Source organism: Melanotaenia boesemani, chromosome 6 (assembly GCF_017639745.1).
Source record: "Melanotaenia boesemani isolate fMelBoe1 chromosome 6, fMelBoe1.pri, whole genome shotgun sequence".
Classification (NCBI taxonomy): Eukaryota; Metazoa; Chordata; class Actinopteri; order Atheriniformes; family Melanotaeniidae; genus Melanotaenia; species Melanotaenia boesemani.
In genome coordinates, this window is record NC_055687.1 from 26,095,036 (window position 1) to 26,109,557 (window position 14,522).

At 36.3% G+C, this 14,522-nt stretch overlaps 1 protein-coding gene across 1 annotated transcript in view; it reads right to left on the reverse strand.

The window, feature by feature from the left end:
* The window catches only part of dnah5 (dynein, axonemal, heavy chain 5), a 111,915-nt gene that overhangs the window by 87,428 nt on the left and 9,965 nt on the right, over positions 1–14,522 (reverse strand). Inside the window, exons 2-16 of the mRNA XM_041989067.1 lie at positions 12,452–12,586; positions 10,872–10,956; positions 10,468–10,634; positions 7,933–8,151; positions 7,391–7,528; positions 6,754–6,930; positions 6,533–6,646; positions 6,306–6,413; positions 5,247–5,369; positions 4,743–4,958; positions 2,196–2,303; positions 1,565–1,650; positions 1,032–1,239; positions 796–909; positions 328–534 (exon numbers count right to left, since the gene is read on the reverse strand). Of these exons, the coding sequence (XP_041845001.1) occupies positions 328–534; positions 796–909; positions 1,032–1,239; positions 1,565–1,650; positions 2,196–2,303; positions 4,743–4,958; positions 5,247–5,369; positions 6,306–6,413; positions 6,533–6,646; positions 6,754–6,930; positions 7,391–7,528; positions 7,933–8,151; positions 10,468–10,634; positions 10,872–10,956; positions 12,452–12,586 (2,205 nt within the window). The remainder of the gene's footprint in view (positions 1–327; positions 535–795; positions 910–1,031; positions 1,240–1,564; positions 1,651–2,195; positions 2,304–4,742; positions 4,959–5,246; positions 5,370–6,305; positions 6,414–6,532; positions 6,647–6,753; positions 6,931–7,390; positions 7,529–7,932; positions 8,152–10,467; positions 10,635–10,871; positions 10,957–12,451; positions 12,587–14,522) is intronic.

A 14,522-nucleotide genomic window follows, 5' to 3' on the forward strand; every position in this document is an offset into this window, starting at 1 on the left:
TTTTTTTTTTTTTACCTTTTTTTCATCTTCTTCTTCTCACCCTCTCTTTTGTCTCTTATAGGGGGTTTTCAAGTCAGTAGCAACAACTGCTGCCCAACAGATTTTTCCCACACTGCAGCTTCACTTTACTTCTTATCAGAATTTTGCATTTTGACATTTCAATAAACAATCAAACAACTCATTGATGAAATGGAATAAAAAAAATTACATTATTTATCCCAAAGAAAGTTTCAAATAGATGGTGTGGTCCTTGCTTGAGAATCCTTGAATCTACAAGTTGTACAGTATGTATTTCAGTATGCTCAAACCATTTTTCCCCCCACCTACCTGTAATTTGTTGTAGTTCTTTTTCAGAGTTTCCTGTTTTTGCTGCAGCAGAGCAGCAAAGGGAGGGATCTCCAAATTCATTCGTGTCATGCAGTTTGTCTCCCTTATCTGGGTCTGAATCTCTGGGTCAAAGTTCACCATCAGCTCCCCTGTCTCTTGGGACCGTATCAAAAGACAGGCTTGCAGGCCAACCCTGGCGTCCTCCATCTGTACAGGACATATCACTGTTAATCAAGGAGTTTAGCAAGTTTTATCTAAAAATTGGGGATGTGGGGGAAAAAAAGATGACAGTATAGACAGTATAGTATAGTAAAAACACTATAAAGTGAAGGAAGGTAGTGGGTGAGATGCCTACACTAAGATGAGACCAAAAGTATTCGTATTCACACACCTGCGCTAAATGTTCTATTTCTACTACTTTTTTTTTTTTTTAACTATATACAAGACTACTGTAATTTATTTCCTTACTTTTGTCATCCAGTTGTGATGGTAGAGCATCTCATACTCCAACAGGACTCTTGCTACCCGGTTAAAGTTCTTAATAATCCTCTTAGCTTCTGGTGTGGAAAGAACACCTGGATGCTACACAGGGACAGAATAGCACCTTAACTTAAAGGCTTACACTTAAAGGGAAAAACCCAATATTTCAACACAAACAAAACAGGGCCAAGGAGAACTGGGAAATGTCCAAAATTCAGTATAACCTGTTGAAAGAGATCCATTGGACCCTGGATTCGTTTGTACAGCTGCCGTGACCACATGATCCGGCCTGCCACTGGAGGCATATCCCTGCCAGTGGGAGGTTCTGCCTTCTGTTTCACGTAGATGCGGGAAACCATTTCAATGTCCCGACCATAATTCTGCAGAATGCGCTGATACTTCTCGTCAATGTCAAGATCAGGGATTCCCAATCTGTTTTAGAGAGTCCAAAAATGAAAGAATATGGATTTTAATCAAAGTTTTTTTTTTTTAGAACAAGCAACATAATAAAAATTAAAATACACAAGATGGGAATTCTTTATCCCACTGCAGTGTCCAGTTTCTGAGAGGTTTAGTTGCTGTTTCTTTCAGTTCAGTCATTTGATAAGGAACTAGTTTAATAATCTAAAATAACAGGTGAATCCAGGTAGTTACATGTAGATAATTTACCATTTCAGGCAGTAAATTCTATCACTCAGGAATAAGAAGATTTAAAAAGCAGGTGTGATGTTTTTTTAAATGCTTGACATTGTGTTACCTTTCAAATTTCTTCAGCACATTTAATGCTCTTTCAGTATTTTGAATCTTTTCAAAGGTGCTATCCATGAAACTCTTCAGCTGATTCTGGAAACACAAACACCAAACAAGTGTAACATTTCAAAAGCAACAGCAAAATAAAACTTTATAAACAATTAACCCTGTCTCACACAAGAAAAGATAGAGTAAAGGCTTGCACATACTCAGCTTTACTCTTCATTTTATCCTCACACCTTTACAATTATCACAAGCAGTCTGGCCAAGATTTCCAATATTCCGAATAATAAAAATACAGGACTTCATTCTATGCACTCCTCACTGCTTGAACGCAGATTAGATTCTAAATGCTCATAAAAAGTTAACCTCTTACATGACAGGAAATGGTTTCTATTTCAACAAATATTATACATATTTTCCCCAGCACATTATTTTTTATGTTCATGCAACCTAACCTTGTTGCATGACTGAACAACAATATTCACTCTACAAGTATAGAATAAAGACCAAAAATATACCAAAACTCTTATGGCTCCATTACTGACTCTGTATACTGTAATTACTTTAGTATAAACCCATTGACAAACCCCTTTTTGTAAAATATAATTAATGTGTTGTGTCTGCAATTAACTTACATGAAGCTCTGAGGTGCTTTTGCAAAAATCCTCATAGTCAACATCAAAGTCAGTTCTTCTGTGGTCTAGGAAACTGTAGTGCTTTTTCTTCACGTTCAGCATTATAGCCTATCAAACACAAAAACATTTGGGTGAAAACAGGATTCAGATCTTCTATTCCTCTGCAGCTAAACAACCAAGAAGATGACCCTCAAACTCTAATTACTCTATAGTTTCAATTATTTCCAACTGTGCATGTTAGGACAACATGACAAGTTCCTACTGTTAAAACACATCATCTTAATGTGGGAGTTAGGGATTAAAAAGGAAAAGTATGCAATATAAATGTGGAAATGTGACATTATGTCTAAGAGATTATCATAAATTATAAATACACTGCTAAACTAACAGTCAGTTTTTTTTTTTACAAAAGGAGAGTGTTACACCCACACCAGGTTCCACTCTGGATCACAGATTTTTCACACCCCAGCCAGCCAGTCAGTCACTAATCATCCACACCTGCATCCAATCTCCTCATCAGTCTATACTGCAGCACCACACACATTCCCTGTCGGACCTTTTTGTTGCATCATGCATGGACTACTCCTCTTTCCCTTCCCAGTTTCCAGGATAACCTGTCAACTCCACCGTTTTGTCTTCCAACAGTAAGAACATTCCTCTGTTCTCTCACAATTTAATAAAGCACTGTTAACCTTTATCTGTCTCCGAGGAATCCGTACATAACAGAGAGGTCAGCAGTCTCTATTAAATCAGCTTTGTTTGATTACTTGGACCGTGAAGAGACTGAAAAAATTACAGTAGGAAAACAGGGCGATATGGAAAATTGTAGTTAGTGAGTTTTTTTTTTAATCTATTTAAGATACCAACATAATAATAATATGCAGGATTAATGAAAATCAATACAGCCATTGAACACACACACAACCACTCTAATTAAAATGATTTTCAAATAGAAAATGTTTGCAAGTAAAAGCAAACTAAAGACCCTCAGAGAAGTTAGTGTAATGTATCTAACTTTAACACTTTAACTCAAAAACTGTGTGTTAGCTTATTTTGGTTTTGCAGTACAATATACTCAACCTACAACTGGTCTGAAGAACTCAGAAATCTCTAGTTGTCAACTTTAAACTAAATATGTTTAATACACCCCTGATGATTATTCAACCTCTCCATATAACATTCAAATAAGATTTTATAACACGGATAGTAGTGAAGGCATCTACGGTGTACAGCTTTGAAAGATGCAAGCTGCTTATTATTATATTCTATTCTATTCTACAGTCATTTAGCAGACGCTTTTATCCAAAGCGACTTACATTTGAGAGTATGAACAACACAAGCATGAATTCAAACAAGATGGGACGTCATAATTAAGTGATAGTCAGATTGCTTTGAGTCCAGTTGGACCCAGGTGCTGTCATGTAGTGCTAGAGGCAGTGCATATAATTTTTTTTTTTTTTTTTTTTAAGTCATTTTATTTAAATTCAAGATCACGATTTCATCACACAATATCAACTTGGTCATAAGTGCATGATTTCATCACACAATATCATCTTGGGCATAAGTGCACACAGCTTCTTCAGCGTAACAGCGTAACTGTTGAGAGGGAGTGCAGCTCTGGATTTTTTATCTTTTTTTATTCTTTTAAAGCTTTTAAATTTAATTCAGACATTAGCAAAATCAGCAGAAATGTGGTTTGTAATGGGGCTGATGGCATGCAAAATAATATCATTAGTGACATGGGTATTTTAACGATGAGCTGTATATGTCTACATGTAAGTAAATAACAGCACACCTAATATGGAAAGAAAACCAGAGGAACACAAAATAACAACACAAGTAATATGTTCAAGATATTCAAAAGTTGCTACTCTATTCATGTTCCATGCAGTTAGTATTACCATAAAACTGCTTTGTGGTGTAACTCATTGACATGACATTAACCACAGCACACAGTCAACTATAGAAATAAACACGAGTCATGCATTGCAAAAATCTGAAGACATTACCTCCCATTTTGCCTGCATTTCTGCAGTCTGGAGATCCAAGAAAGCAGAAACAATCAGATACCTCAAATTAATATATACCAGTCTCAAAGGCAGAGGATACATATTAATTACACACAATATGATACAGCATATTCATGAAATTCCAGTATTATTTTAACCACCAAAAGCAGTGCAATCTCACTTTACAAACAGGAAAAAATATTTTGCATAAGAAAATAACAAACCTACTTACTGAGCTATTCATTTGAAGCCTTTAATATTTTTTGTCTGTATTTATGTGGTATTTTGCAAATGCTTTTAAATACTTTTATCAGACTATAATACATCAACCTTTCTCATATGTATTAGTTCTACAGTACAGCAGATTTAAAATATATTATCTTAATTGCTGGAGAGGCCTTCTATTGACAGTCCACCAAAATCATATTCAACATAGTAGAAATGCTGAACATATTTAGTTGGACAGTGGTAGCATTTCATCAATTAAAGGGATGCATGACTGAGCTATGAAAATGGCTTGATGTAACAGAATACTCACCTGAAACTTGGTGGCAATGGTTTCCAGTCCTTCAATCTTAGAGTCCTGTAGTGCAGAGTAGGTGGAAATGGTGTTGAACATTTCCAGGATCTTACTGAGACGCTGCTGGAACGTGTCAAACTTCCCAAAAATGTACATCTCACTGAAGTCAAACTGTCTCTCTGTGGGATTTTGTTCCAGCTTCTTCTTTGTTTTATGGAAACACTGTTGATACTCCTGGATAATGCAACCAACGTGGTCATTTTCATCCAGTTAAAACAACACCACAGGGCTAGTTGACATGCAACTTTGTTTCTATTATACCAAGATCACTGCCATCATGTATTATTCTTGCTATAATTCAACAACTTTCACATTATTTAACGTTAATGCATTATAACAGAAATTTTGTTCAGATAAAAAACAAACATTTTGGTCTACATTAAATGTACATATTTAAATATAATTAAGTACAACTGCACTTTGCTAAAAAGAAATCATCAAATTCCATTAAGCATCCTGTACCTGATTTAAATGGATGGCAGCTTTGATTTTGTCAGTAACAACTTGCTGAGGTTGGTCCCATATTGAATTAGATCCATTATTAGTAATATAGGCTTTGCAAGCTGTGATCATCTGGTTTGTCACCTGGAGATACAAAGAGGTATGGTAAATTAAGAATGAGCATTTAAATTTATTATATATTCATACAATTTTAGACAATTCCTGCAAACAAGTTGGAAATGTGCATATTAATTATTATTATCATTAACGTTAAAATGACAGGATTTTTTTCTGTGTTTAGGTGCTTTAACATAGCGTATATACTGTCTGTGATATGACTGTGAATATACTGCCTGGCCCAAAGAAAGTCCCCATCTGAATTTAACTAATCAAATAGGTGTGAGCCTTCTACTGCATGGACGATAATATTTCAGCTGGCAATGTAATGCCATGAGATGAGTAACTTCTAGTTTTTAAACCATGTGGAAAGACACATCCCGTGGTCATGAAAAAAATGTTAGTCTGTTTGAGAAGGGTCTAATCATTGGCATGCAATTTTTTATTATTATTTTTTTAATCAGTATCTATTTAGGGTCTGCACAGGGGTGTGGTGTTTAGCATCGCAGCTTCACAGGAAGAAGGTGGCTGATTCGAGCCTCTGCTGGGGAGGGGTTTAAACAGCAGCCTTTCTGTGTGGAGTTTGTTTGTTCTCCCCCGTGTATGTGTGGGTTATCTCCGGGTACTCTGGCTTCCTCCCACCATCCAAAGACATGCATGTTTGCTTTAATTGGTCAATCTCAATTTCCCTAGAACGAGTGTAAGCATGAATGGTTGTTTGTCTTTCTGTTGGCCCTGCGACTGGCAACCAGCTCAGGATGTACCCTACCTCTCGCCTGTTAATTGCTGAGATAGGCTCCAGACCTTGAATTGGACTAAGTGGTATAGAAAATGAAAGGATGAATTTCTGTTTAAGTGACACAAATAAAAACCATAAGCAAACACTTTTGTTGAACACCACTGTCAATTATTTTACAATATATATTCAAAAATTTTGTAAAATAGCAGCCGTGACTACAGTACCTTGACAAAAAGGGATGTTATTTTTTCTGATGTGTTGTAGTATCGAGAAATACTATGAATCATCCTGATGGCATTGATCAAACCTGGGATTGCATTCACCATTGACACCTGAAACAGAGTATATTGTTTGCATACACTTGTGGATTGGTTCAACAAGGATGCAGTACATTTGCATTAAATGCAGCAGACCACTTCATCTATAGGGGTTTTTTTTTGTTTTTCCTTACAGGGTCACTGTTGTATAGAGGATCACAAAACTTCTCCAGGCTGTAGAGGTACTTGACATTATCTTTGGCCTCATTGGCTGCATCAGTAATCCTTGTGTCAAGTTCCCGCCACGACTAAAGCAAACACAAGCTTATTGCATTTAATATTGATGAATACATGAAAGACATGAATGCTTGAATGAAAACAGAGTAAAATAAAAACAAAAAACTGCAGTCTCAACCTTAATGAGCTTAGATTTGGCCATCAAGAGTACACCCAGGGCAGCCCTGACATCAGGACTTTTCAGCTGGTCCAGAAGATAGTTAAAGCGGGACATCCGTTTTTTCCAGTGGTCTAGCTCAGCCCGAGGGCCGAGGTCATCGGCTTCCTTTCTAAGCTGGTCACTCTCAGCTAGAACCTGAGGAGCATGGTTGCTAGTATTATTGTAGTACTCTGTTGTATGGCATATAATGGGTATTAGTACAGCATGACAGAAACATGGTTATCATTTAATTTGATATATAGCACATAATTGTATGGTATGGTGCGCTGCTACACAGATATGGACTTGCAAAATCTGCTAAATCTGACAGTTGTGGATTTGCATGCTTGCAGGCCAGCTTTACTTGTGTTTCAGGACAAGGATGCATTGCAGCTATTTGCCACTCCAGCTTTATGAATTTCTTTTATCACATATCAAGTCACATTTTTGTTTTACACTTGACCTGTTCAGCTTCAAAGACCAAATGTAGAGGTGAGAATAAATTCTCTTTCAAATTCTGTCTGTAAGCTGCTCTGCACGACATGAAAGACTTACAAGATTACAGCAAGCTTAAGCATAAATAAAAAAGGTGATATGTCTGAGAATGCCCTCTTACCTGTTCTATCTGTTTGATCCACACTTTCATGCAGGCTTCTACTTTTTCTGTGGTTTCTGTGCTGTTGGCTGCTGCCATGTAGTCTCCTGGGCCTTTCAGCACCCGCAAGTCAAATGTGTCACACTCTTTCAAAGTGACCTGGAAATAAAGCATGACATGATCTTTTTTTTTAATGTGGTGTCTAATTTATTTGTCTGTGGATGTAAATCTGTGTACGCATAAAAATTTTCATACAGTTAATGCTGTAAAACAAAAACAATATAAAAGCTGCTGTCAAAACAAGCAACATACAGATTTGTTTTTACTGAAATTCTTGATACAATGAATAAAGCAATACAAAAAGTATAAAAAATGACAGGTGTTCGTAAAGCTTTTATGAAACTATATTTTATTAATTTTGAATCCACAGCATTGTGTATCTTTCTGTTTGCTGCTGATCTGCATGTAGGTGCTTGAGCACTAGCATGGGTGTGATATGATAACAAATATTTAACTCAGCTGTTGTTGTACTGTTGTGACTTATTCATCAAGTAGTTTCCTACCCTTTCTTGTAGGCTGTCCTGTGCTCCAGCCAGAACAGACACAAAACTTTCAAGTGAAGATATGAAGTCCTGTTTGACAGCCTGGGCTTGGGGACTGGCCAGTTCTCCCCAGCCATGGTTCATCTTCCTCAGCGTGGGGATAAAGATCTCAGAGAGCAACTGCTCCACACTTTTTAACAGACCCACTTCAGTTGTATCCAACATATTGAAATTCACATCCTGTGAGAAAAGAGTGCCTATATTACATAAATACAAATGCACTATATACCGTATAAAACAGAACTGACACCAACCATGTAACAGCAGAAGAAAATTGGCTGGTTTGTAGTGACGACAGGAAAGACCTAGCAATGTCCTTTAACTTCTCAAGATAGCAAGACCACATCCAAGTATAAGACAAGAATATTCTAAACGACTAGATTCATTTTTCTTCTAGACATAGACCTGTATTTTAAGCTACATAGGCAATAAACATGGTTTGTTGGTGTTTTGGTGCTTTGCACCCCTCTAGAACTAAATTTAATGGCTCAATTATTTAATTAGGAAGTTATCATTTTAAATTATTCTATAAATAAACACTAAAGTAATTTAATAACTTAAAAACATCAGGTGCTGCCGTTAGCTAGCTTAATGTTGTTGTTATTGCTAGTTGTGTGAGCTAATAGCCTGCTTGTCACTGTAGATTGTGCAATGATATTAACTGGAGATCAGTCATGATTTTGATATTTTTAATGGATTCCAAAGAAATATATTAGATATGTTTTGTTACAGGAAAGTTTTAAGGTTTGGCTAATTGTTATATGTATTGTTTTTATTTACTCATAAGCATTGGTTTTGAACTGCTATATTTCAGAAGCAATCTAGACATATGTAAACCAGGATTGTTTGCTAGTGTGACAAGAAATAACTTGCTTGACTGAGTAACAAAGCCACTCCAGAAAGAATACCAACACTTCTGCAGCCATCCTGTTTTATATGGATGTCTGAACCAGTGTAACTGTTGACCAGTTTATCACAGTCAAATCCACACATCTGTTCTATTGCCAAATAATGGCTTTATCACAGCAGCTATATCTATAACAACAGGGCCACAGCAGTAGTTTTAATTATATATTTTGTCACATATATCATGGTCTTCTTTTATTTGTTACAGAATAAATTTTTACCTTTTCTATATACTTTATTCTTAATCTCTTTCCAGAAGTCCGCTTTGTTATTTGCTCTGGTCTTCTCTGTCACTCACCATCAGCTTTCTGTTCCCAATGAGAACACCTGTATCACCACTTCTTTCTGGTTTCAATGCCAACTAACCATTGTTACCTGCTTGATTGTTCACATTTCCTTTATTTTTCATCAGCTAAGTAAGGCATCTTTTTCTTTCACACCTATACTGCTTCCCGAGTTTATTTGGATCCTGTTCTAAACACAAATATTACTGTAGACATGCTATAGTTACAGCGAAATGTGTCAGTCCACTGAAAACAGGTACAGGGAATGAATACATTTAGCACTTTGACAGCAAAATAACTTCTAATTTAACCAAATTTTAACTGTTTTTATTCCAAATTTCATTGAAATAAATCACATTTACAGGGAATTTAGAATTATCTGTTGTATAAATATAGGTATGAACTCGAAAGCTCCCTTTCCTTTTTTGTCCCAAATACACACACACACACACACACACACACACACACGCACGCACACACACACACACACACACACACATACACACTTCCTCCTTCTCTTGCTGTGTGTCTTGTAGCAAACAGGGTGTGTTATCAGTCAGGGTGATTAACTTCCTCACAGCAGGCGACCAGCTACAATCAATGGCCGGAATTGCCTGTGATATCACAGGCAATTCCCTTCCTCCACCAACACCACCTCCACAGGCTCACTTATCTCAGGATGAAAGAAACTTTCATGGACCCTATTTATTACACAAATAGGAAATCACAGTACTGCAGATTACAAAAATGTATACAAATTACATTTTCCTCTAACTTTTCCCACCTGGAGCCCTGACTGTAATTGTAATACAGTTGATGTCAGTTTATGAAGGTTTTGAAAGACAGCAAGTTCCTTGAATGGGGTTTCCTAGAGGTCAAAGCTACTCTAATTTGTGGCGGTTCTTTTCTGTTGCACCAAATTTGATTACTTGTGGACCTGGGCCTCATTCAAACAGGTTTAACTGAATAAATATCAGTGAGTCATTATGTGGGGCAGTTATTTATTTGCTAATTAACAGGTTAAAGTATAGATGTCAATTTTTGCTGTTTCAGAGATTTCTAGTTTAAATTTTTCAGTAAGTTGTCAAAGGCTTAAAAGATTTACTTAATAAAAATCCTCAGTGCGCATTATCAATAAGCATTGAGACAAAATGACAAGTAACCAAAAAGTATAATCAACGCTGAATTTGTGTTTAAATCCCTTTCACTGTTTTTGCTGAAAAAACAAACAAAAAAAAAACAACAAGCTTTGATGGGCTATTTATTTCAAATGAATAGCCAATCCAAAAAAAGAAAAAGGACTTACTCTGTGTATGCTCTCAGAGGTTATTGCTTTTAATGTGTTGGCTCTGGTGAAGAAGACACAAACTCCGGTCAATGCAACATCCCTCCCATCTGTCACAAACACTTTAGCCTTGTGTCTTTGACCAGGCTGCTGAGAAGCAAGGACAGTGGTAGCAGAGGGTGAAGCTGCTGCAGTTGCTGGAAAAAAAAATAATCAGATAGAAACAACATAAGGAATCATGAAAATAATTTTTGACTTGTTACTGTGATCTTGACATTGAATCCTCTCTGAACTGCTATTCAATGAGAATCATGATTATCACTAGTGACAAGACAGAACCTCTACTTTATTTAGCAACAGTTTATAAATATCAACACATTTTGTTGATTCTTCTGATAAACTGAATGCTCATTTTCTGATGTTACCTCCTTGAGTTGACTCAGTGTCCTGATAGTACAACATGAGATGTGGAAGACCATTTGCTGCAAAGAATTGCTCCATTCGGTCAATCTGTAAAAGAAGGAAAGCAAACTTCCTGTGTTGCCTTGTTTTAGTATCTAATTTATAGAAAACTTTCCACCTCTACCTTAAAATGTAAAATAGAAGGCAGTTATGCAGAATAGTTAGAAATAAACTTAGCAGAAAAAGTAAGGACATTTGTTTTGGTTGATTATTTCCCTCCTTTAATAATACCAATATGTATTATACATCTTGTAGAGCCTGATTAGTGACTTTTACAATTAAATATAACTTGTAAGAATCGTTCTCTGAAATGGGAATGAACTCTAAAAACTTTATAAGCTACCTTGATTTGTCCCACATTACAGAAATTCCAAATGTCAAATCCATCTAATATTCTCCTGTTAGTATAACTCTTCTTTTGAGTTGCTTAGTGGATTAGACGATTCTACTCTCCCACAGTAAGAAGGAAAAAACAACACATTGGCCTTTTTCACACTTTATTCATTTTACACTGTTGTGGCTGCTCAGTAGCATGTGGAAGAACCACATGCTACTGAGCAAGCAGCCACACCAGCTTAGCATCTCCTTCTCATGCTGGTTGCCAGCTTGGTCACACACTGCTGTGGGGCTGGCATCCCATTTTTCAACAAGCATTTGTCACAAGTTAGCCAATGTGGTTGTGCTGGCCACTCTGGCATCTATTGCACACCCAAGCTGATCCCACAAGTGTTCAACTGGGTTGAGGTCTGGACTCACGGCAGGCCTTTCTATCTTCCCCACTCCCAAATTCTGGAGGTACTTTTTGATAATCCTGGATATGTCGGGAATTATTCTGATAATATGGGATTGCCACTGGCTCCAGTCATTCCTAATGACTGTCTGTCTATCAATAAGGTCCCAATCAGGTGCACTGCAATCTCAAAACGAGAGTGAATACTAACAGGACAATATTGCAGAGAATTATACCATATCACAGGGGGACACTAGAATTTAGCTATGTTGCTCATTCCACTGTAGTACAATTCTTACACATTTTACTTTGTTGTAAAATTGACAAATCAGGCTTTTTAACTATATAACATAACACCAACTGGTGTTATTAAAGGGGAGAAATAATCTACCAAACACAAATGTAGTTATTTTTGTTGTGGTAAATATATTAATTCAGTGTGCCCTGCAAAGGCAGAATATTCACATCTTTTAATATAATAATGAACTGTATTCATTTACATGTAAACGTCCTGCATTGAGATTTTCCTCATATAAAAGTATCTAACTGTTCCATGCAGATGTACTAAAAGTATTAAAAGTACTCTATGTAAAAAAAGAAAGGTCTTCTGTGACCTTTAAAATAAATTAATCAATTGCTTAGTACTGGTCAAGTAACAAATTAAAATAGGATATTATTGTTGTAATTAATGGATTTCAAACTATTTTCACTTCACCATCTTATTATTATGAACATTATTAATTGTTCTGTTGATTATGTTCTACCCCAAGTATATAGGTAATTCAAGTATTGTGGAATAACTGTGTGAAGTACCTGATTCCCCTCCAGTATGGCATCTTCCACATCAGCTTTCTCCAGTCCCAGACATGAGGCCACAATACTGAGGATATAGTCATGTCTTCCATCCAGCTGAGCACGCTTAGCCTCACGCTCCTCTTTTAACTTTTGCTATACAAAAACAGTATTGACAAAAGTAAATGGAATTGGGTTCCCAGGTTCACTAAGCTGTGTAAAAATAGAACATAATCTTATACATTATTTACATACTAGCTTAGATGATTTTTGAAGAAAATGAATATTCTGCATTGAAGCCATCACATGACAGAGAATATCATCATTAATCCATATCTTATAACTGAAGTTCTCTACACTTTAGCTCTGAAACCATACAACGAGCAATCCATTTTTATGGGAAAAAACTAAACAAAACAAAAAACCTACAATGAATAATCCTCAATCTTCTGTCAGCGCACGATATTCCACAAAATGCATAGCTCCACAAAATATCAAAAACAGATTTTTCCAAATTTATCACTTAATTTTCCCCCTTTTACTTGTGAGAAGTCCTTCCATGTTTCACCTGTGATTCTTTCCAAACCCAACCACACACAAAAGAAAATCACAGGTCAAATGGCTTAACCAACCACATAAGAAAGTTTACAACAAGCTTTCAGTTGCCAAGTTTTTGCTACTTAGTAACGTAGACACAATGTCGGCCGACAGATTCCATGAAAGCTGGTTTTGTGTAGTGTGGTATCAGTAAGGTGCATTCAAATTCTCCAATCAGCTCTTTCTTTGAGTGTCTGAAATGTAAACAGGATAACATGAGTTTGATTCTCTAGCTTTTAAATACTTGTAACACTGACGTCATCGCGGTCAGACCTTCTTGTAAAAGACACGTTCAACAACAACTTAAACTGGGTATGCTAAAAATACAAAACTTTAGAGGCAGTTTGTTAATGTAGCAGTTCTGTTTAGATAATTATTAACCGTTTGATTAACTTTTGCACTAGAAACAACCTAATAAGTGATCAAGTTCCAAGTTACCTTCATTTCTCTTCCTTGTGTGGTAAATACACATGTGTTTAATTTTAAAAATGATATCTTGTAATTGTTCATTTATTTTGCAAATGTTATAGCAACATAGATAAAAAAGAATGAAAGCTAAGAATCATTTCAATACAAGTTTGGATTAAATTCTATCACAAAAGTGATAAATCCTACATTCTGTACACCATAAGACTGAATGGTTAAGAGTCAGGGTACAGGTTCTTGTTAGCTAAACCTTGGAGAGTTGACCTTGTGAAGGCAGCGTGAGGGAAAGCATACCAACGATTCTTTTGGTATGGGTGTGAACATTCAGTGAGAGCAGCAACACATTAGCTCATTAACAGTTTTAAATAGAGATAAGGCAAAACCCACACTAACGTTAATAATTCTGCACACCAGCAGAATTATTAACGTTAAAGATTGTGGTAATATTTTCCAGACACCTTCATTTGCCTCTCAGGAGCAGTGGCTGAAAATTGCAGGCCACATCTGCAGACTGTTGCAAAGCAAACACACAAATAATACAGACTCTGCTCATGAATACTTTTAATTCCACTTTATGATAATAGACTTCTTGGGAACAACCACAGTTCACACAGTACAGTGGGTTCATCTGCCAATGGCAAGACAGGTAGTTTAACCTTCATCCCTTCAACATGCTGACTGTGTCCTCAGCAAAAAACAAACACCCCAAGTTGCCCCTAATTACAGGCAATAACCTTTGGTGACACCTCTGTAGCCAATAATCTTTGCCAGTGTGAGTGACAAGGTGAAAACTCCACATAGTTAAGCAATTTATAGACACTAGCTGGAGTTAAAAGGTGCAACTGCATCTATACTTTGTATAAGCATGATTTATCTAAGATTTTTGTATAAGAATCGAGTTTTCATATCTATCTATTGTATGTATATGCAGGGCTCGCATGTCTGTGCAAGCTAAGTTGTACAATTGGCCTGCCCAGACCTGGTACTCTAATTACAAGACTAGCAATATTTATGTTTATATCTACAAATGAATAATTTTTAAGTTCTTTCTATGCATGCTTGAATAATG